Here is a 21,459-nt window from a genome sequence, read left to right as displayed (position 1 = left end):
ATGTCCTCCAATTAAAACATTACACGTCAGGTCAATGTTAATGTTTGTGTTATGCCTTTTCAGACTTTGCATTAAAACGAAAAAGACATAGGTACGAACCTTGTTTTAAAAATCTCCCTCCACCACCGATCCCACAAATCGCTATACCCACCCTCTCTACATTGATTAATGATTAATCTCCACTTAACATCGATTATCCAATTATGCATATCTAATTTGATTATAACTCATCTAATCCAATTAGGAACTGCATAATTTAGTATATAATGATTATTTTTAGAGCCAAATATAAATCAAATATGTACTTTTTTGTTATTTAGACATTTAAATTAAGAGTTTATGATGTTTTACAATAACTATTACATTTTTATGTGTTTACCGTAATTTTAAAGACAATATTATAGTTTTATATTTTATTTAATATTTTTATTTTAATATAAACAGAATTATACATATATTTAATACTATTTATTTTTATTTTATTATTATTTTAATAAAATAACCTTAAAATTAGTCCCCGATTAATCCCCGTTTAATATCTGATTTTCTCGGTAGGCGCTAGGCCCATCCCGACTGCCCAATTAGCGCCTAGCGATTTCTAAAACAAGAGGTACGATTATTAACTTTTTTTTTTAACATACCGGCATGCAAAACACGTCGACACGGAGGGATAATCAAAGTAAGTTAAATTCATTAAATACGTTGTAGTTAATAAAGTAGACAAAAACTTACTGAAATCAAAACAGTAGAAAACATTATTGTTTGCCATACTATGATTGTAATGAGTGTATTAATCCACCGGTGGTACATCAGGACCAAAAGAAAAAAAGACAAAGGACGCATCTCTCCCAAAACCCTAGTCTCCAGCCGCCGCTGCTAGGGGTGGGCATTTCGGTTTAAATTCGGGTTTGGTTTGGGCTCGGTTCGGTTCGGTTTGTTCGGTTTTGGTAAAACTCTAACCAAACTCAACCGAAGTTAGTTTGGTTTAGTTTGTGTTCGGGTCGGTTTATGTTTGGTTCGGTTCGGTTTGGTTTTAGTATGGTTCGGTTTAAAAATCAATTAATGTAACAAAATGAAATTTGATTATGGTTTTATAATAGTTAATTAATCAAATAAATTAGAAAAACTAGAAAATTTAAATTAAATACCTAACATAAACCATAATTAAATCTATATTTATATTTAGTTAATTTTATTAGAAAGTTAAAATAAAGTAGAATATAAACCAAATGCAAGCGTTCGTGGGTAAGATCACATATTTATATTTTTAATAGTATTATTAATTAATTTTAAAAACAGATTGGGTTATTAGTTCGGTTCGGTTTGAAACCGAACCGAACCGAACCATTTGGGTTGGGAAAAAACATAACCGAATGGTTGGAGTGTAAGATTGGGTTTTGTTTAGGTCGGTTTGGGTTCGGTTGGTTCGGTTTGGTTCGGTCCGGTTCGGTTTAAATGCCCACCCCTAGCCGCCGCTGGAATCTCGCTTGCCTCTCCGACGACTGGGGCTTCGTCGGCGGTGTGAGAGGACTCTGCTTTTCTTCTTTGTGTTATTTTCCAGTTGTAGTAGTAGTTTGGTCTCCGGATCTCTTCCTCTCTAGCGGTGCTGAGGAATGGCTCATCTGTTGCGGTGGTTGATGCTTTGGAGCGAGATCTCGGCTCGTTTCCTCTCCGGCGGCTGATGGTGGTGGTTCGCAGCTGCTCCGGGTGGCTTTCTTCATAGCTTCAGGGTTCGGATCTGAGTCTAGGGTCGCGCTCTCCTGCTACACCCAACCTCTTTGCCGGAGTTCCCAGTTTGTCCGGAGATTATCGGTTGAGTCGGGCTTAGAGTCTACCGGTTATTGGGGAGGATTTTGTGTACGTTGGTGGCCGAGATTTGAGGATTTCCTTTAAGCCGGCGTTCTTGAGAGCTTCCTCAATTTCTGGTGTCAGTCCGGCTAAGAAGCGAGACAATAAGGTAGATGCGATGTGGCAAACCCGAGAAGACACCGTGAGGTGAAGTTATGCTAAAATGTGCTCCAATTTCTTATCTTTAGTTGATTAGTATTCTGGATTTGCGAGATAAGTTCGGAGATGCCTTTGCTCTTGCTAGTTTGCTTTGCGTCTCTTGGTCGGTTCAGTCGGATGTATGGTCCGTTTTTTGTTTAGGACCGGAACAATGAAAGCCGGAGATACCAAGCTTTTCTGATTTGCGCCACTGGGTGTTGATGATGTTGGAACATGTTCTAATCGCCGATCATGAGGTTCTAATAGCTTGGATTTGAATTGTTCTTCAATATAGGATTTGGTCTTCTTTGTGCTGGTAGTTGTTCTTGTGTCATAAAATTTTTTAGGTGGTTTAAGAGATGATTTCACACCGAGTTGTGGTGTGTTATCTATCTCACTTTGGTAGGAAAATGCAATGTTTCTCGGATTAGATAGCGTTGGATCCGCTAGTGATTCAGGGTTTTACTTGATCGACTCATTGCATTTGGTCCAATTCTTTAGAAGGGAATGTTAAGTACCTTTGATTTGGATGTATTATCTTGGTTAATGAATAGTTGATGTTGAGCTAAAAAAAAAAAAAACTACGAGTGGTATAGTGTGGTACCAACCCTACATATATAGGACCAGTACCTGTGTAGACCCCAATTTAGTCTCCTTGCAAGTGGGGAAATACTGATAGAGACCATTCGTCTACCCATCAGCAGAAGAGGTTCCTAAACTCAAAAGAGGGAACGATCACAGCATTCTCAGTTAGCTGCAATTGGGAGACAGAGACTGATGACCAACTAGAATTCAAACAAAAAAAAAATGAAATTGCTAAAATTTTTAACCAAAGGTAATATTGATTTTTTTTTTCCTAACAAAGCAAAAAAAGATATTTTAGGTATGAAGATAACCCAACTAACCCTCAAATTTTATGAGCTAATCTAGCAATTAACTGTTCAATTTGGGTCAAACTAGTAATTTTCCCAAAAAATAAACACTTTTTAGGTTCAGAGGCATTACCATAGAAAGATACAACAAAAATTTAATTAAAAAAAAAAAAAAAAAAAANTAAATTTTTCCTACATGAAACGACGAATAAAGAAAAATTTGAAGCTTCAGTATGACACAATGAACCCCTTACACATCCTTTTGTTGGAGCAATTATATATGGCTTGATTGATTGATGCCTTTGCTTAAACGATATCAGTTCTCTCCAAAAAGTTAATCAATTCCTCTTGACCCGTAAGCCTCTGGTCTGCTCCCTCCTTAGTCAAGTTTCACCGAAGAAAACAAGTAGTGCACGAACCAGAAGGAAGAGAGGAAACCGATGGTACCTGTTGCGAGCATGATTGCCAAGACCATAAAGAGAGAGTATCCGAGATAAAGAGTTGCTGAAACTGGTCCACTCAAGCTTTTCAGGTCAAAGACTAGATAATTTATCGAGTATATGAAGATGTAGATTGCAACGGATCCTGATGCAAAGAAGGATTTCCACCACCATTTATAGTCTTCAACACACAGGTGCATGTATGTTAGCACTAGGGAAACCTCGGCACACACTACCACAAGAAGGATCATTACAACAAAAAGGAATCCAAAGACATAGTAGACACGTCCCATCCAGATGCTAGACATGATGAAGAAAAGCTCGATGAAGAGGGTCCCAAATGGAAGTGTTCCAGCGCCCAGAACCAGAAGCCACGATGGGTATTTCTGAGCTGGGATCTCCCGAGGAATTTGGTTGGTTCGAACTGGGAACTCAATGTGTGGAGCCTTGGCTCCAAAGTAACCGCCGATAAGAGTGAGAGGAACCGAGATGCAAAACCACAGGAGGATGAGGATAACAAATAGCGAGAAAGGAATGGCTCCAGTACTATGGCTACCCCATAGAAGGAAGTTGAGCGTTGTAAGGATCAGAAAAGCAATACCCGGGAAAAAGCAAGCAGCTTTCCATGCAACAGACATCCATCCACGGTGATCGCCACAGCCAATTGTCCTCCAGAGACGAACAGAAACATAACCAGCTGCAATGCCAAGAATCATGTAGAAGAAGAGCATACCCGTAATAAGTGTTCCACGTGAAGCCGGTGACATGAACCCAAGAGCAGCAAACAAAATGGTTACAACAGCCATGCCAAGAATCTGAACTCCGTCACCAACCATGACACACAAAAGAGAGGCGTTTGATGGAGCACGGAAAACATCACCCACAACAAGCTTCCACCCAGATAACTCTTCGTTCATCTGAGCCTGAGCCTCCTTGTCAAGCTCCTCATAGCGGGTCAAATCTCGCCTAACAGTTCTCAAGAATATCACGAGGACGATACCGGCCAAAAAAGTGATTACCATTAGCGAGTTCAAGATGGAGAACCAATGAACCTTTGAACCCTCCATCTTCAGATACGCATCCCATCTAGATGGCCATTTGATGTCACTCTCCTCAAAACTAACTTCATACGAGAAGACAATGGACTGACCTTCCTTAACAGACATGGAAACACTAGTGGAATCACATTTGATCGGAGTGGTGTATCTTTCATACATTTTCAACTTCTTTGTAGAGTCACCATTATGAGAAAAACTACAAGGAACCACCTCAAAACCAACAACCATATACCCAGGCACATCAGAATCTTTCTTCCCAATCGTGGGAATCACCTCAGCCGCATCCCCAGTACCCATGACACGTGCCACATTAGCAGCCTCTTCATACTTATGAACAAGAACCTTAAACTTCAAGTGGTTAAAAACATAATAAACATCCTGAACCTTGATCCCAACAGGGTACCCAGTCCACCTCAAAACATACCCATCTTTCTTAGTATACCTAATCGCCGGCAAATTATCAAGCATAGGATTAACTTGATACATCTCATCAATCCTCTTCTTCAAAAGCTTAAAACTATCAGCAGACAACTTGTCAGTCTGACAAAGAAAGATCTCACTCTCGTTCTTAAACATTTTAAACCTATAAGGAGAATTCTCAATCCGATCTCCCATAAGAAGCTCACCTAAATTCTCAGCACTATCCTTAATCCCCTCAGAGGGTTGACAAAAGGGTAAACTATAATAGCTAAAGGGCATTTCGGTTTCGATAGAAGTAAGTGAATTCACCTTCACATTCAAGTAATCACCAACTTCATACTTGTGTGGGTAGCTTCCCGGAAGGTAAAAGCCAAAACTTGAATGAACAACCGACAAAATCGCAAGTACCCAGATCCCAACTCGATCCATCGACCTCATTATCTGGATTTACAAATAAAAGAAATAAACACCTTTTGTCAGATCCGGATCGGTTAACAAACAGTATTAAGAAGAGAAGCTCAGATCTAGACAAAATCGACGAAGGAGAAATTTGAGATATGATAGATATTAGTGTTTGTGGAAGCGGGAAAAAGAAGATCGGAACTCACCTATTCCGGCGGAGAAGAGATTTGGCAGCGAAGAAGTGAGGATTTATCGGTGAAGGAACGCATGAGCCTTTTTAATACGACGAGTCGGTAGAAATAACAACAACACCGACGCATGTTATAACTACGTTTTGACGAAACTACCCTCCATGACTCATCGTACTGCACCGTCGGTTTTAGTTATATTTTGCGTTATTAATGAAAAATATAATACAGGCGCATTTACTTAAAACTTATCTATACTATTAATTGGAGAATACAAAAGCAAAAGCAGAAAACTTTACAAACATTCCATATATTGCCCTTACGCCCAAAAAAAAAGGAAGAAGAGAAAAAAAACATTTAATGGTAATTTGGTAATTCAAGTAGAGCAATGGGACGCGGATCCTTAGTCGTAGGAGTAACCTTATTCGGATCCTGTTTACCATATAATTGTTTCCAAACAGACACTTCTATAGCGACCTTTGAACAAATTGAGTAAATAAGTTCGGGGATAAATAAGCATCATAATAAATTTTGATTCACCGATAATTTAGGAACCAACCATATCAGCAAATTCCTTATCGAATCAAAGAAAAATCTTAAATGGTTCTTGCGTTCAATCCATTGAGATATTAGACGCATATTCCTTATAATCATCCTAAATCCTACTCACACATTCCGGAAATCTTAGATCTTCAATATATTATTAGCTTGGTCAACAAGATTATCTCTTCTCTCACAATATTTCCACAATCACAACTACTCATATCTTAAACATCTATAAAAACCAAAGACACGGCATAAACAACCAAGCAAATCAAACCTATAATAATAGTTCAGAAATTCACCTTAATAGAAGAGATGCCGCCAATGATGGTTTCACTCATGTCTCAGATATTAAGGCCTTCAAAACAATCTGGAAAATAAGAATTAAGATCGTTCATACGTGGATTCAATATAACCACATACACTGGAGAGACACTATAGATGGTATTGGCTGATACTGCAGTAAGTGTTACTATTTTGTTTAAAACTTTTGAAAATATTTTCCATAGGTTCCAATGAACTTACAATTTCTCCTGTTTCATCTCACATGGCTTAGGTCAATGATGTTTCAGAAGTTCATCCAGACTGGCGAAATAGCAATTAAAAAAGGTAAGTCAGTAAACCAATTGTATAATCATGTATTATAAAGTCTCTTTAATAACTAAAAACAAATCATTTTTCTTTTCTCTATTTTGATTGTTTCCATTGTTACTTATATCTATATTGTCTATTTTCTCTATTTACACAAGGTTAACTAGAGATGGAATGTTTTTTCTTATTTCATAATAGGTCAGCACAACACGCTTTCAAGTTACATATTCTCAATAATACCCAAAGAAGAGGTTCATATATTTCATTATTTGATTTGCATTATCTTGAGCATGCCTTTTAATTTGAAACTGATATGTATGTGCACGGTGTTGTGTAGATTGATATCAACACATGGCTAAGGTGTTCCTTACGGACAAAGATGGCAAGTCAAAGAAAAAACAATGATTTGTATTTTCATAAAAGAATTCTAGAAGTCGTAAACTACACCAAACCTTATTAAAAACTCCCTTATATGTGTATTTTACATAGAAGTTATATATTAACACAATCAAATATGATTTTTCTATTGGTTTATGTTTTTGTAAACATTATTTTCTTTAACATAAAATAAGCAACTCTTATGTTTTATAAACTGTTTTCTCTTCCAGGTCAACTCAAGGAACATAACTAAGCTATGATTATAGTTCTAAAAGAACAAAGCTAAGCTATGGTTATGGTTCTGGGCATAATGAAGAATTCTTTGAGATGGGTATATATATATATCCTATATATTTCGATTATAGTATTACCATTTAAGCATTTAAACTCATTTAACTTCTCTATTTTGTTGCTGTTTGAATTTGGAAGGCTTCTTACTAGATAAAGAGGTATAATGAAAGGACGAACTTGAAATCTACAGTTGTATTGTAAGCAAGTTACCTTGAATTTATTTGCAAACTTAAAATCATATCTTAAACAGACAATCTTAACTATAACATCAGAATAATTAAATAACTGACCTTTTATAGTGCTTCCAACAATGAAATTGCCTTCAAAAAACGCTATCCAAGTCTGATTCTTCCATATTTTCTAAGATCTAACAGCTTCCCAAGACACTTGCTCAAGTCTGATTCATTCTAGGTTGTATAATAAAAATAATACGTTTTTTAAAAAAGACAGCAACACAGTGACATGAGATGATTTACAACAAAATCTACAAAAAGTTTAACATCTAAAAATCAACACCTAAACAAAGAAGAATCCGTTTGACAAAAAAAACAAAGAATAATCTAGGAACTACAAATGATACTATATTTGAAGAGTTAAACATTGATTTAGCCAAAGCACTCTTGCTGGAGCGTTGAACATGAGACTTACACTCCAATCAATTTCATCAAACACACCAAAGCAGTTAACAACAATAACTGATGAAGATTTAGGGTCAAAGAGTTTAATAAATAAATAAAATCTAAACTGAAGAGCGATTGAACCTGAAATAGTGGTTTGAATCAAGTTTAGCTAGGAAACTGTGTTATATATGTCAATATTATCTTTGATTGCTCTCATAAACTTGGAAACACATGCAAAATAAAAGATATCAGATAACTTATGTATGTGAATCGAAATTGCACTAAAAATTATTTGAAGACAATCAAACACATACCTTGCTTTCTCTCCAGCAGAGAACTTAAGAGCTCCAATAAATGGAAACAAATAGAGAACCGATGATGAGCCTGCATATATATAGTCTAGAGATTATGATTCTAACATAACCTCGAGATGCATATATCTAATTAACAATGGGTTGGAAAAAGGGGGAAAACTCAAAATCGGGATCTCTTACTTCGGTTCGGAAGCTCATAATTGAAGCATGAAAAAAAACAATTTGAAGTCAAGCAACCGAGACTTGCATGTCCTGGATCCTGTCCGGACTGATTACAACAAAATTTTATATCGGATCTGAAAATTTGAGTGCGAAGATGAGAAACTATCGAATGGGGGAAAAAAAAACTTTCCCTTTCTCTCTCTCTCTCACTCTTTTGCATTTTTCACACTTAATTATTAAATACAGAATATTAGTGGGAAATTGACAATTGGGATAAAGTGGTTATATTTGGTTAACTTTGGTTAGTTATTGTTATCTACTAAATATCCAAACCAAATCAAAATTTCTAAAATATCCAAATATTTATTATATTACTTTGTATCTAAACTAACCGAAACCAAATGTAACTGAACCAAAACCAAACAGTTAACTGAATGCCGAATCCTAATTTTGACTCTCAATTCGAATGTTTTGTTTTTTTTAAAAAAAAGATAATCTTAACTAACCGAAGAACGGGTTATCGTGTGAACAAAAATTGATATTATAATCATGTCCTCAATTCGAGTATATTGAACTATTTATTCATGTAGATCTCACCGAACGGGTTTTTATAGGATCAAAAGATTTTAAAGTCAGTCGGTATAACATGTCGGAGTTTATCCTTTTTATGTCTCTATTTAGATTATCCGGGTTTACGATGTTTTAATTCATTTTTGCAATTTTTTATCCAGTTTGATAGTTTATAAGTATGATAGAAATTTAAATGGTCAATCTAGTTCACAACTCATCCGAATTCATCATTATGTCAGTCCAAGTTCCATGTGAAATTAGTCTTATTTCAACATTCACAAACCGGAATGAAATCAAAGCACTATAAATTTGGATTATAAATACTATACTAAATTTAGTATACAAATGTGGTATAAATCAAACTATGTATGTGCAAATCCAAAATCTTGGAAAAAATGATTGTTAAAAAAATACCCCGCACGTATGTGCGGGTCCGATCCCTAGTAAATAATTAATGGAAAGGAATTTTAACCAAGAGGATTAAAAATTTTAAAAATACTAGCAGGTCTTTTTGAAATTTTTTAATTAAATCAATAAAAAATGTGGACTTAAAACTTTTAGCTATTCAAAAAAAAATATTAGAAAAAATAAACCTATGTTTATAAAACCATTAGAACCTTAAAGCTATTGAATGACGTATATATTATATTTATTCAAAAGGAATAAGAGAATATGGTGTTTAATCTAAATGTCACAATAATATTGAAACAAAATTGACTCAAATTGACATTGTTTTATTAATAGTAATTTGTAGCAAAGTTGTTACAATTTAAATGTAGTTGTCATAACTATTAGCGAGAACTTAGTTTGTGGGAAGTTGTAACAATCTATTACAATATATCTGAGACAAATTTGAAACAATTTGACGCAATTGAAATTGTTGCAAATTTGTAGCTAATTTGCTATGATTTCTCGCAACGATTACAATGCTACCACCGTATAGGCCAAAAAAAATTTCCAAGCAATTTTGTAACAAACCATAATTCGTTATAAAAATATGTACATAGCTTTAATATTATCGGTAACTATACAAGCCAAAAACTGTTGTGTTTGTTTCAAAATAACATTATAAACATGATGCAATCAATGCATGATCTAAATGATGAATCAATACCTACATATATCATATCCTAGGCTGTTGTGTATAGTTTTAGGAATTAAACGAAAGAAAAAAATAAGCACAAGAATAAATGATAGATTCTATTTCATACGATTTTGAAGTAGTATTTTAATAAAAATTACCAATTTTGAAATTTCATAATGTATTTGAACAAACTGGGGGGTTATATGTGATGTTTGATATGGATCACCTAAAGGGGTCCTACGTGATTGAAGGTCCGAGAGGGAAGTAAGTACCACACAAATCAAGTCGTATACATATGTATAATTGGAAGGATTAAGATCATCTTCAATAAAGTGTCTTTAAAACAGAGTAACTCTAAATAGAGCTTTTTTTTTCCAATGTATCATTCTATTTCCAACTCTAAAATTGAATTAGTATATAAAAAATATATTTTATAAATATAGAACAATTCTATCATTTTCTCTATTATAAAATGAAATATAGAGTATGATTGGAGCAAATGTTACGTTTTGACTCTAAAATATATATTGTTGGAGATGTCGTAAGAATTTTGCTCCATGACAAAGGGATACTTGGTCATGCGGGGATACTTGGCTCAGTGGCTAGGTTTATGGAGTTTGGGTCACCGGATGACCGTAGTATGTATAGTGATTGACTATTAGAAGAAACGAGCGCATAATCCCTAAAAAAATACATTAATTTCTTAATTCACATAATTTAACATATAACCATTATTTCAAAATTCTAATATCACATTGTTTTTTCAAACAAAATAGGACTTAAACAACAAGATCAAACATATAAAATAACAAAAGGAAAGGAGCTTATGAGAGATTATTTGAAAAGAAAACTGGTGATGATTGATACCAAAAAAGAAAAAAAAAAAAAAAAAAAAAAAAAAAAAATATTCAGTTTCTCAAAATCCTTCATATCAATCGGAAAGATGATCTTCGCAAAAGTTTCTGATTTATGTTCGGGAAGAGCCGATTGGAGGATACAAGCAAAGGTATTGAGTAATTGGTTTTCACACAGACTTTTCGCGAAAAGGGTTGTTATTTTGGCAGATGAAGAGGTAAAAATCATAACTTTCTTTATACTTCATACACAACTTATACCGAAATTATCATTTCTTTTTCTGATTTCAAAAAAAAAAACTTATACAATTTTAAAATTGGACATGCAAGGGTGACACCATTGAAGCAACTATTGTTGAAACTTCAACAATGGAACAAATTCCAAGATTTATCAACAACGGTGAATGGTATGACATTTATAACTTTAAGGTCATCAACCCTACGCTCAAAGAGAGAAACACACCACATCTTTAGCAGATCAAATTTTGGGAGGATACGGAAATGATGAGACTTGCAGATTTGAGTCCAAAAAAATTCTTTCGTTTCAAAGACTTTGAATACATAAATAATGAAAGATCGNAGAGTGATAAACAACACCTAGGGCATAATTTATCGATAACTCAATTATTACGTGTGTGTTTATTTTTGGCTAAGAATATAAATATTTATTAAATATAAAAATGTTTAGGTTTACAATCATGAATTTTAAATGTATAGAATTGGTCGTATGGTTTAAAGAAAGAAGAAAAAAAAAACATGGAGGATACACTATTTTTAAGTTCCACCAAAGTGAGCTACTAAAGACGAAAGTTGGGGAATAGAAATTGTAAATTAATATTGTGTTAATAAAATATTAGGGAAAACCTCCTGGTTTCCCATGAGAACTATGATATTGTACAATCTCAATCTTTACCCTCATCTCTCAGATATCTTTGCTGAAATTATTCTCAACCAATATATCGATACATATGTAATTTAAATTTTGTATCTACATGAGATGGAAGTTATCATCTGCTTCACCATTGCGATAGGTTTAATTGGTTTAGTATTTGATAAACCGAGTGACGAAGTCTACAGACCAAATTAAACCTGATTTCAACCTGATTAAAACCCGATTAGAACCCGATTAGAAAACTAAACCCTTAAACCGAGAAACCCCTAAAATCACAATTCACCCTTTTGCCCCTTTCTCCCCTCTCTCTCTCGCGACGAACCCTAGAAAAAAACGATTTCATTAATATTCTCTGCTCACCATCGATTTCTCAAATTGAATCGATGGATTTGATCATTCGAGCTGGTTTTGAGAAACAAGATGGTATTGGGCAAAGAGATGGTGTTGGGCAAGGAGATTACGATGAAGAAGGAGAGGATCGAGATGAGTTTCATGTCGAGAAGCTTGCTCAGGATTTTACTGATGCTGAAGAGTCGATTCGTCATGATACGTATCCAAAAAGTGACGACAAGGCAGAAGGTCGTGGTGCGGGTCCAGAGAGAGTGTTTACGGATATCGGTCGTGGTGATGGAACGTTGTGGAAAGGCCAATCCTTCTACAATGGGGTCGCATTCAAGGAGAGTGTGTTGGACTATGCACTACATACCAATTACAATTTGAAGCAGTACAGATAAGACAAAGATAAACTCGGGTTTAGATGTATTGGGTATAAGGGAAATTGTGAGTGGAAAGTGTTTGCTGCACTTCTTCCAAATGCATCTATGTGGAGGATTACTAAATACACTGATAAGCATTGTTGTACCCCCAATGGTGTGTGTGACATGTTTAAGACCCCAGTTATAGCTAGAATTTTTCTCGATAAGATTAGAGAGGAACTGGATCATTGCAAGCCTTTGAGGATTGAACATATTATCATGGAAAGGTGGAAGATATCAGTTACTAGGCCACAATGTCAAGCTGCTCGGAGAAAGGCTTTGGCTTGGATAGAGAGAGAGTATGAACTCCAGTTTACACGATTGCGAGATTACGCAGCTGATATATTGGAAGCAAATCCAAGATCTGTTGTGGAGATAGATACAATTAAGCATGATGCTGGTCAAGACTTGTTCAATCGGTTTTATGTTTGTTTTGATGCCCTTAGAAGAACTTGGAAACAAACTTGCAGAGATACAGACAATGGCATCTATCCAATAGCCTGGTGTGTTGTTCAAGTTGAGAACACATAAAACTGGTTATGGTTTGTGAAGAGATTGAAGACTGACTTGGAGCTAAACGAGGGAGATGGTTACATTTTAGTGTCTGATCGACAAAAGGTATACTCGTTGATAAATGTGACTGTTATGGTTTTTAATATCTTAGTGTCTGTTATATTGGTTGATAAATGTTGACTGTTATGGTTTTTAATATGTTTGGTCCTGTTTTAGGGGTTGATTAAAGCTGTGGAGTTGGAGTTGGAGTTGCCAAAAATAGAGCATAGAATGTGTTAGACACATCTATGGGAACTTGAAGAAGAATCATCCTTCCAAGAAGCAAATGAAGCCACTCCTTTGGCATATGGCTTGGAGCTACAACGCAAAACAGTTTGGGGAGAGATTGGAACGCATACACGCTTATGACATTGGTGTGTATGATGATGTTATGAAGGCCAAACCAAAGAGTTGGTGTCGTGCCTTCTATAAGATGGGGAGTTATTGTGAAGATGTTGACAACAACTTCACAGAATCTTTCAACAAGACCATCAACAAAGCAAGGGAGAAACCTTTTATGGCAATGTTGGAGACTGTTAGAAGACTGGCTATGGTTCAGATTGCCAAACGATCAGCTCTCTCTCATTCTCACAAAGGTAATTAGTTTGATTCAAAATTTATTGCAATTTTTTACATATGTAATGCAATGTTCTTGGTTTTTGATGTTTCAGGTCTATGTACTCCATATGTGGCAAAGTTTCTTGCTAAAGAGCATGAGAAAGCTTCGGAATGCCAGGTGTATCCTTCTACTAATGGGTGCTTTGAAGTCACACTGGATGGAGACAAACACAGAGTGTGTTTGCAAAATATGACTTGTACCTGCAAAAAATATCAAATATGTGGGATTCCATGTGAGCATGCGTATGGAGTGATTTTGAAGAGGACGTTAAATGCTGATGACTATGTGTGTCAGTGGTTTCGAACTGCTATGTGGAGGCTTAACTATGGCATTACTCCACAAAGGGGTGCTCGTCACTGGCCTACAACTTTAGGTGACGATGTTTATGTTCCACCTGAGCCACTACAACCTGGGAGAAACAAGATAACTAAGGAAGACAAGAAGAGGAAGCCATGTGTGAATGAGTCTCCTGTCAAGAAGAAACCAAAACACAAAAAAAGGATAATGCACTGTGGAATTTGTGGTTCTGATCAGCATAACCGTAGGTTCCACCATAAGAAGAATCAAACACAGGTTATTACTTTAAGTTTTATGTTCATTCTATTTGTTATAATCGGTATTTTGTTCTCATTTTTTTTATTTTGTTCTCATTTTTTTTTTGTTACGGATTTTCAGGCTTCTCAAGGTGGTGGAGGAGAAATTGTTCAAGGTGGTGGACTTTCTCAAGATGATGGTGGACTTTCTCAATCTGCTGGAGGAGAAGTTGTTCAGGGTGGTGGAGGACTATCTCAAGATTAGCCCTGGGCATTTAGGTACTCGGGTCGGGTTCGGGTTTTTCGGGTAGAGGAGTTTAGGACCCAATAGGGTAAATAGAAAATATCGGTTCGGGTCTTACCGGGTTCAGGTCGGTTCGGGTCTAAAATCAGAACCTATAAATACCCGAAAAAATTAGATATCAATCGGGTTTGGGTATTTTGTACCCGATTACCCAAAATTTTACCCGATTACCCGAAATACCCGGTTTTTACCCGATTATCCGAAAATTTTAAAACTTAATATTAAGAAAAAAAACTTTAAAAATTTAAATTTTAAAAGTTTTGGTTAAATTTTTGAATATATAGCTAAACATGTCAGTATAATTTTGGTTGTTTTGAGTATTTTAATCTAGAAAAAAAATATTTTTAAATTTTAACCTATAGTTTTGAATAACTATGCTATAAAGGAACAAATTATAACTAATATATTATGTATATTATTTTATTTTGAGTATGTCGGGTATCCATTCGGTTCTCGGTTCGGTCTCAGGTTCGGTTCCGGGTTTTTGGATTTTAGAGATTAGGACCCAATAGGGTATTTTGCCGTTCCGGGTTCGGATTGAGGTCCATATTTTCGGGTTGGTTCCGGTTCGGATTTTCGGTTCCGGTTTTTTTGTCCAGGCCTACTCAAGATGGTGGAGGACTTTCACAAGCCTGAATATTGAAGATTATGGTAGTAGGGGTTTGTTTTTTGGTCTAAGAGACTAGTTGGGTCTGTATTTTGGTTTAAGAGACTAGTAGGGGTTATGTTTTTTGGTCTGTGATCATGTTCAGAACATGATTTCAAAACCTTATCATTCTACTTGTTTTTCAGAACATGTCATGTTCTGCCTTTTATGAAATGTGGAATGACTTATCTTATTAAATGCAGTCACAACACCAACAAGAGTTTCACACTCAAAACCAACACAAACAAGAGCATAAATTAGAGCATACAACCGAAAAATAGATTACAATAACTCATCATACAAGCTTAAACAGAGCAAACATGATCATAAAACCGAAAACACACACAATTATAATCTTATTCATCCTACAGTGCAATTCAGATTTTGCTTCCAACAAAACTTCTTCTACCCTCTCAAATATCTCTTTTTCGAACTCCATTTGCATCTTCTCAAAATTCATCTTCTGGTCTTGTAATGTCTCTATTGTAAGCTTTTTCATCTCTTCTTTTAGTCTCTCAATTGGAACACCCAATGTTGATACCTCGTCCAAAAATACCTCATCGACCCACTTAAAGGTTTGCTTATCGTTCATAAGCTACAAAACAATGAGAATTGATGAGAGTCGATCTCAACATCAAACAAAGCATAACATAGTACCTTCTTTGCAGCTGCTTCTCGACATCGAAAGTATCGCCGAGAAGGATTAGGCTCGGATTTGGAAGAAGATTTAATCCCCACACCAACATCTCTAAGGCACGCCAACGACGAATCCTTTCTCGGACATTCGATGAACCACTCGAAGCTCCAGAAACATTGCTCATGGTTGCAGAGATCGATTTAAGAATTTTATGCGTTTAGGGTTTGAGGATTTGGGGATTTTAATGGAGTTACATATGTATCTTCTCGGGTCGGGTTATTAACATCAGTCGGGTTTTAATTTTCGTTTTGTATTTGGTATGAACGGTTTTCCATCGGTTTACTCTTTAAACCGATAACATCTTGATTTATGGATATATGGATTGAGAATAATTTCAGCAAAGACATCTGAGATGAGGATAAAGATTGGACTTTATCTACTCCCTCTGTGGTGAGTAGTCTCTTGTTCTTTCTGTTTGGTTTCAGCTTTGATCTATCTCTTTCTAACCAGTTGTTGCTCCATTTCACTCTTAGGTGAGCATCTTCCTTCTGGTTTTACTTTGATCTCTGCTTCTTCAACAGTTTGTGTCGTTCACTCAAACTCAGGTATGCATTCTCCCTTCCTTGACTTTGAGTCTTCTTTGATCACCAGGTTGTGTCTTTTGCGTTCTTTGAAAACCATCACTTCAGTTGACTTTAGCCTGTTTGGTTCTCTCCACCATCACCTAAAGCTTTCACTAACCTCAGTCTCTCTGATCTTCAACCTCAGCCACAGATTTTCCCTCTTGGTTTGATGCTTCACATAGTTTGTTCTCAGCCTCAACCTTCTTTCTCAATCCATCCTTCTTGAATTTGAGTATTGTTGATCTTTGAACTTTGATTTTATTCACACTAACCTCATGAGAATTTATTTTCATGGCTGCAGCTTCCTTTCATTGGTGACTGAGATTCTTCTCTACTTCAGCCCCACTCTTCTTTGACTCCATTGATGTGGTGCCTCCCTTTCTCTTTTGCTTCAGCTTCTTCTGCTGCAAGAATTGTACCAATCTCAATGTTGCTTGCGGAAGTGCATTGCCTTCTGTACTCGAGCAGAGGCAGAGTCTTGTTCTTTATGTTGTCTTGGTTGTTTGTGCATAACTCGCTCAACCAGCTAGAAGGTCGCATAAGAAAGTTACCTCCACGATTTGTAATGACTGCCGCATGTTGATTGAGTACCCTGCAGAAAAAAAAAAAAAATATACAACTTTAACTTTCTGGTCGGATGTAGAAATCTGAAACGTTTTAGGAACTAATACTTGTGTTGTCTATGATTGAATGACCTTGAAGGAACGGTTTTAGAGTTATTGGCATGTCTTAAATCGCCGCTATATGGAATACATCTGGAGTCTATCAAATAGCTTCTTTGTCCACTCATGAAAGCTCCAAACTCTGTTTAGCTCCAAAGTTTATCAAATAGCTTCTTTGTCAACTCACCTAGGCATGTTGGATCGAACATACTGTCTAACATTGTTACTAGCTCTCGAGATCAGTTACTCAAAAACAAACAAAAAAAATATACTTAAACACACATTTTTAATAAAAATAATAAGACACTTAGGAATGACTAATGGAAGGAGAGAAAAATAAAAACAAAGGTGTGAAGATCAAAACTTAGATTAATATTATTTTTAATATCATTAAAAGTTAAAGATACTCAAATGAGGATGACTAATGGCCATGCTCTTACAACTAAATTTAGGACAATGCAAGGCTTCACAAGTCACTATTTAAGAAATTCGAAAAACTTTATTACATAGACTTCTAGTCATCCTAGTACTTTACATGTGAACATCACATAGAACTTGTAATACAAGGTGATAAGCAATGAAGAAACATAAGGTTGACGATCTTACAAAGATGAAAAATTCATCAATACGCCTATGAAATCAAGAACTGTATGCTAGAGCTAGATTTCAAGAAATGCTAAGGTAAGCAAAAAGAGTTGTAACCAAAGCTACCAAAAGTTCACGTTTCAAATAATGGCAATTGCAAGAGAGTATCTTGAGACTAATTAGATTTTCGTAAAGAGACTTCACTTAAGCAACATATTGGTCACATCAACAAAATCGAATATAGCGATCTACAGAAGAATTTTGTATACCTTTAGAATATACTCCACATACGAAGAAACAGTTATAAAAGCTTACAAAACGTCTCGTATGAATAAAACAAGTGCATAGAAACATGTATCATCTAGTTAATATATAAAGAATATGTTAAAATCATTTACATATTTCTGTATATTATATATTTCAAAGTAAAAGAAATATATGCTTTAGAGCAAAAAGATTTTTTTTTTTTTTTTGGGTAGAATGAGGGAGACAAAATCTCCCAAATTTATTAAAGAAAACTTAAATAACAAATTACACGCGGACTTGCCGCGGCCGAGTGCGGCCTTGAGTATCCTCGAGAAGAATCTCGGTTACAACATCCGGCCTTGAGTATAACAAGTGAAAAGATGGCAAGAGTACTGAATCAATTATTTATTCAAAAAAAAATAAAAAGGCTCGAAGTTAAATATTATTTCTTTGTGTAAACTGTTAGGGAAATTCTTCATAAGAAAAGAAACCAAACCAAACAAAGATCGTTTCATCGTGTACATTTCCCAAATTAAAAAATTGATTGTCCGATTATTTTTCTTTTTTTGTCGATCTAGCTACTTAAAATACACCTAAATTTTGGTTACCTACTACAATTTCTCTTATAGAGAAAAATGTTCTTCCAAAAGTAAAAGAAAGATACGTACATTGAGAAAAAAAGAATAAGAAAAAGAGGTGGTTTGGTCAAAAGATCCCGAAAAGAGAGCAATAACACACAATTCACACGCTTCTCACGTACAATCGCCACCTCCTGGTGCTTTAACCACTATTTCTGCATGGCTATAAAAAAAGAATCTCTAGTAACCCCAAAAATCAGAATTCATCTTTTGGCTACAACAAAAAAAAAAAACTCTCTTCGTCAACGATCCAAACGCGTTCACTCTTCGTTCACGTCGGGGAAATTTTTAAAATATCTCCTTCGTAACAAAAGATCAAGAAGATAATGTCGTGATGGCTGCCGGATCCATGGACGGAATATTCCGCAACATCTTCGAAGGTTGCATCTCTAGCTGCGACTCTTCCATCCAGCGACGTCCATACCATAAGAACTGCGGCTGCGCGCTTCACGGTGGTGGTTCATCGATCCCTTGTCGTCACGAAAGGTCTAAGATCATTGTGTTCCCAATCCAACGTTCTTGGAGTGAAGGAAACAGTTTGGCTCTGCATCTCGCCCCATCTTCTTCTTCCTCTAACCTCCAGTCGCTTTCGTCCTCTTCCTCTATTTCTACCCTCGCATCGTTCTCTTCGACCGTGTCTGATATTGATTCTCCCATTTAAGGGAATATATAAACTAATAGTTCCTTCCCATTCATTTGATTAATTGTGTCATTTTTGTTTGATTGTTTCGAAGAGAGTCACAAATGATGTTTGATGTGTGATTAGAGAGGTTTCATGGATTTCATTGGATATCGAAGGAACCTAATTCAAATGTTGTAATGGTCAAATATAGGGAGGCTTTGCAATAACATTTGTACATAAATCACGTTTTCGGATGTAATTTTAGTTTAATTTTTGTTGTATATATATTGTGATATTCAAGCTTTTTTCTTTGTTCTATTGGTTTCATGTATTATCTTCATGTTGTTTGGATTATATATCAATTGCATAAATCTCTTTAGACAATCTAATTTTGGAGTTGTTGAGCGACTTAGATTGTTTCTTGCAAGAAAAGACAAAAAGGAAAAAATAAGAATTGCGATCTTTCACATATCGCCTAGAGAGAAATTGTTTGTTTATTTTTACGAGACTTGTGTAAAGGTCATGCTTTGTATTGACTAGAACAAATGTGCTATGAGAGACTTGTTTATATCTTCCAATCACATGATCTGGATATACATGACTTCACGAGTCAGTAAGTGTTTCGAATGTGAAGAAATTAAATGCATGATACATTTTTCTTAACTGTGGTCTAGTGAGATGGATGATGGTGTCAGTCATCAAGTATTTTCGATTGTTTATGCGTTTTTTTGGATATGGGGAAAAAGTTGTATGTGCAAATTGTAAATAGAGTTTTTGGATGTCAGATCCACACTTAGGTATTTATTTATTTTGTGAGATTAAATTCTCAAGAACAAATGTAATAAACAACAAATTTTTATTCGAATGATATTGAAATGCTTGTAAAGATGGAAAGAACAATAATAATTATTAGCTAAAAATCGATCCCTTTTTAGGTGCACAACACTTTATATTTATTTATTCATATTTTTGTTAGATTGGATGTACGTAGACAAATTTTACCGTACACTAATATATTGTGTGTTTTTGGGTTTTAAGCTGTAAAGCCCAATATATTCTTCATGAGATGAATTTTTTTGGTATTTATTTGTTGAAATCCATGACCTCTTATTTTCCTCGCTGTTCCAACACATGTCTTTTTCTTTAAGTGAGACAATCTTAACAAATAAGTTTCTTAGCGGGTCTTGTTTTCCATAAGCCCATGTAGTAAAACAAGTGTCCAATGTGAGCGAATACTGAATGATATTATTAACTAGATGATTACATAGTATATATACAGTTAAGTAGTAGGATTTAGCTTAATACTAATTACAATTATAACCTCACTATATACATCTCCTAATATCCCCTTCAAGATGGAGGGAGTGGTCGAACTCCAATCTTGTAAATGTGATTTTCAAACTGCGGACGTGGTAGCGGTTTAGTAAGAGAGTCGGCGAGTTGATCCTTGCTCAAGATGTGGGTAACACGTAACACACCAGACTGTATGAACTCACGCACAAAGTGGTAATCAAGGGCAACATGTTTCATCTTAGAGTGGAAAACAGGATTAGCACAGAGATACGTGGCGCCTACGTTGTCACGGTAGAGGACAGGAGCCACCGGTAACGGAACGCCGAGTTCAGTCAACAATGAACAGATCCATCGGAGCTCCAATGCCGCATTCGCCACCGCTCTGTATTTAGCCTCCGTAGAAGAACGAGATACGCTCCGTTGTTTCTTGGACGACCAGGAAACAGGACTCCCACCAAAATAAATGATGTACGCATTGGTAGAAGTGTAAGTAGTCTTATCACAACCCCAATCTGCATCAGAAAACGCATGAACCGTAAGTGGAACATCAGCCCGGAGGAATATGCCATGAGTCTTCGTACCAGCAAGATATCTCAAAATATGCTTTGCAGCTTGCCAATGTTTGTCAGTCGGTTGATGCATGAATTGAGACAACTTGTTCACAGCAAAGGCAATGTCAGGTCTAGTGAAAGACAAATACTGTAGACTGCCTATCACTGCTCGATATTCCTTAGCATCGGTGAGTGCTGTACCGGACTCAAGAGTAAGCTTGGGTGATGAAACCATAGGCGTGGTGACCGGCTTGGCATCAAGCATCTGAGTTTTGATGAGAAGATCAGTAATATATTTGCGTTGCATTAAGTGCAAGCCTTTCGATGATCTGGTTGCTTCAATACCCAAGAAGTAGCTCAATGGACCAAGGTCCTTGAGAGAGAAACGATTTGCAAGCGCGAGATTGAATGCTTGGACCAACGATGGAGCACCCGCAATGATAATATCATCAACATACACCAAAACATATATGAAGTCGGAGCCTTTGTGATAGATAAACAAGGACGTATCAGCAAGGGAGTTGCGGA

At 35.8% G+C, this 21,459-nt stretch overlaps 3 protein-coding genes and 1 long non-coding RNA gene across 9 annotated transcripts; 3 read left to right on the top strand and 1 right to left on the bottom strand.

The window, feature by feature from the left end:
* Window positions 2,920–8,481, bottom strand: LOC104723964 (transmembrane 9 superfamily member 11). 6 transcript variants are annotated; one of them, XM_019232881.1, is made up of 8 exons: window positions 8,284–8,481; window positions 8,104–8,173; window positions 7,931–8,009; window positions 7,460–7,576; window positions 6,435–6,494; window positions 6,212–6,279; window positions 5,385–5,543; window positions 2,920–5,217 (listed from the first exon to the last, which is right to left on the bottom strand). In XM_019232881.1, exon 8 carries the CDS (start codon window positions 5,212–5,214, stop codon window positions 3,238–3,240), a length of 1,977 nt encoding a protein of 658 aa, XP_019088426.1. In that variant the 5' UTR covers window positions 5,215–5,217; window positions 5,385–5,543; window positions 6,212–6,279; window positions 6,435–6,494; window positions 7,460–7,576; window positions 7,931–8,009; window positions 8,104–8,173; window positions 8,284–8,481; the 3' UTR covers window positions 2,920–3,237. The 6 variants fall into 6 exon arrangements, with proteins under 6 accessions (XP_019088426.1, XP_019088428.1, XP_019088425.1 ...); XM_019232883.1 differs by having other exon boundaries at window positions 7,460–7,566; XM_019232880.1 differs by having other exon boundaries at window positions 7,460–8,009.
* LOC104728179 lies at window positions 13,280–14,389 on the top strand. The gene is made up of 3 exons (XM_010447204.1): window positions 13,280–13,568; window positions 13,644–14,164; window positions 14,267–14,389. Exons 1-3 carry the CDS (start codon window positions 13,280–13,282, stop codon window positions 14,387–14,389), a joined length of 933 nt encoding a protein of 310 aa, XP_010445506.1.
* LOC109127567 lies at window positions 16,214–17,052 on the top strand. The gene is made up of 2 exons (XR_002034131.1): window positions 16,214–16,316; window positions 16,636–17,052. It is a non-coding gene; the product is annotated as an uncharacterized LOC109127567 (long non-coding RNA).
* Window positions 18,654–19,405, top strand: LOC104723963. The gene has a single exon (XM_010442393.1). It carries the CDS (start codon window positions 18,800–18,802, stop codon window positions 19,124–19,126), a length of 327 nt encoding a protein of 108 aa, XP_010440695.1. The 5' UTR covers window positions 18,654–18,799; the 3' UTR covers window positions 19,127–19,405.

The sequence above is a fragment of the Camelina sativa genome, chromosome 11 (genome assembly GCF_000633955.1).
Source record: "Camelina sativa cultivar DH55 chromosome 11, Cs, whole genome shotgun sequence".
Lineage (NCBI taxonomy): Eukaryota > Viridiplantae > Streptophyta > Magnoliopsida > Brassicales > Brassicaceae > Camelina > Camelina sativa.
The sequence above is the reverse complement of the archived record's forward strand: the minus strand, read 5'-3'. Positions and strand labels throughout refer to the sequence as shown.

What these genes read in the sequence shown, in the direction of transcription:
- LOC104723963 (XM_010442393.1), top strand. Translation starts at nt 18,800, where the DNA reads ATGGCTGCCGGATCCATGGACGGAATATTCCGCAACATCTTCGAAGGT.
- LOC104728179 (XM_010447204.1), top strand. Translation starts at nt 13,280, where the DNA reads ATGGCTTGGAGCTACAACGCAAAACAGTTTGGGGAGAGATTGGAACGC. An exon ending in TCTCTCTCATTCTCACAAAG is followed by an intron (nt 13,569 to 13,643) that starts GTAATTAGTTTG and finishes TTGATGTTTCAG; the next exon opens with GTCTATGTACTCCATATGTG. An exon ending in ATAAGAAGAATCAAACACAG is followed by an intron (nt 14,165 to 14,266) that starts GTTATTACTTTA and finishes ACGGATTTTCAG; the next exon opens with GCTTCTCAAGGTGGTGGAGG.
- LOC104723964 (XM_019232880.1), bottom strand. Translation starts at nt 5,214, where the DNA reads ATGAGGTCGATGGATCGAGTTGGGATCTGGGTACTTGCGATTTTGTCG.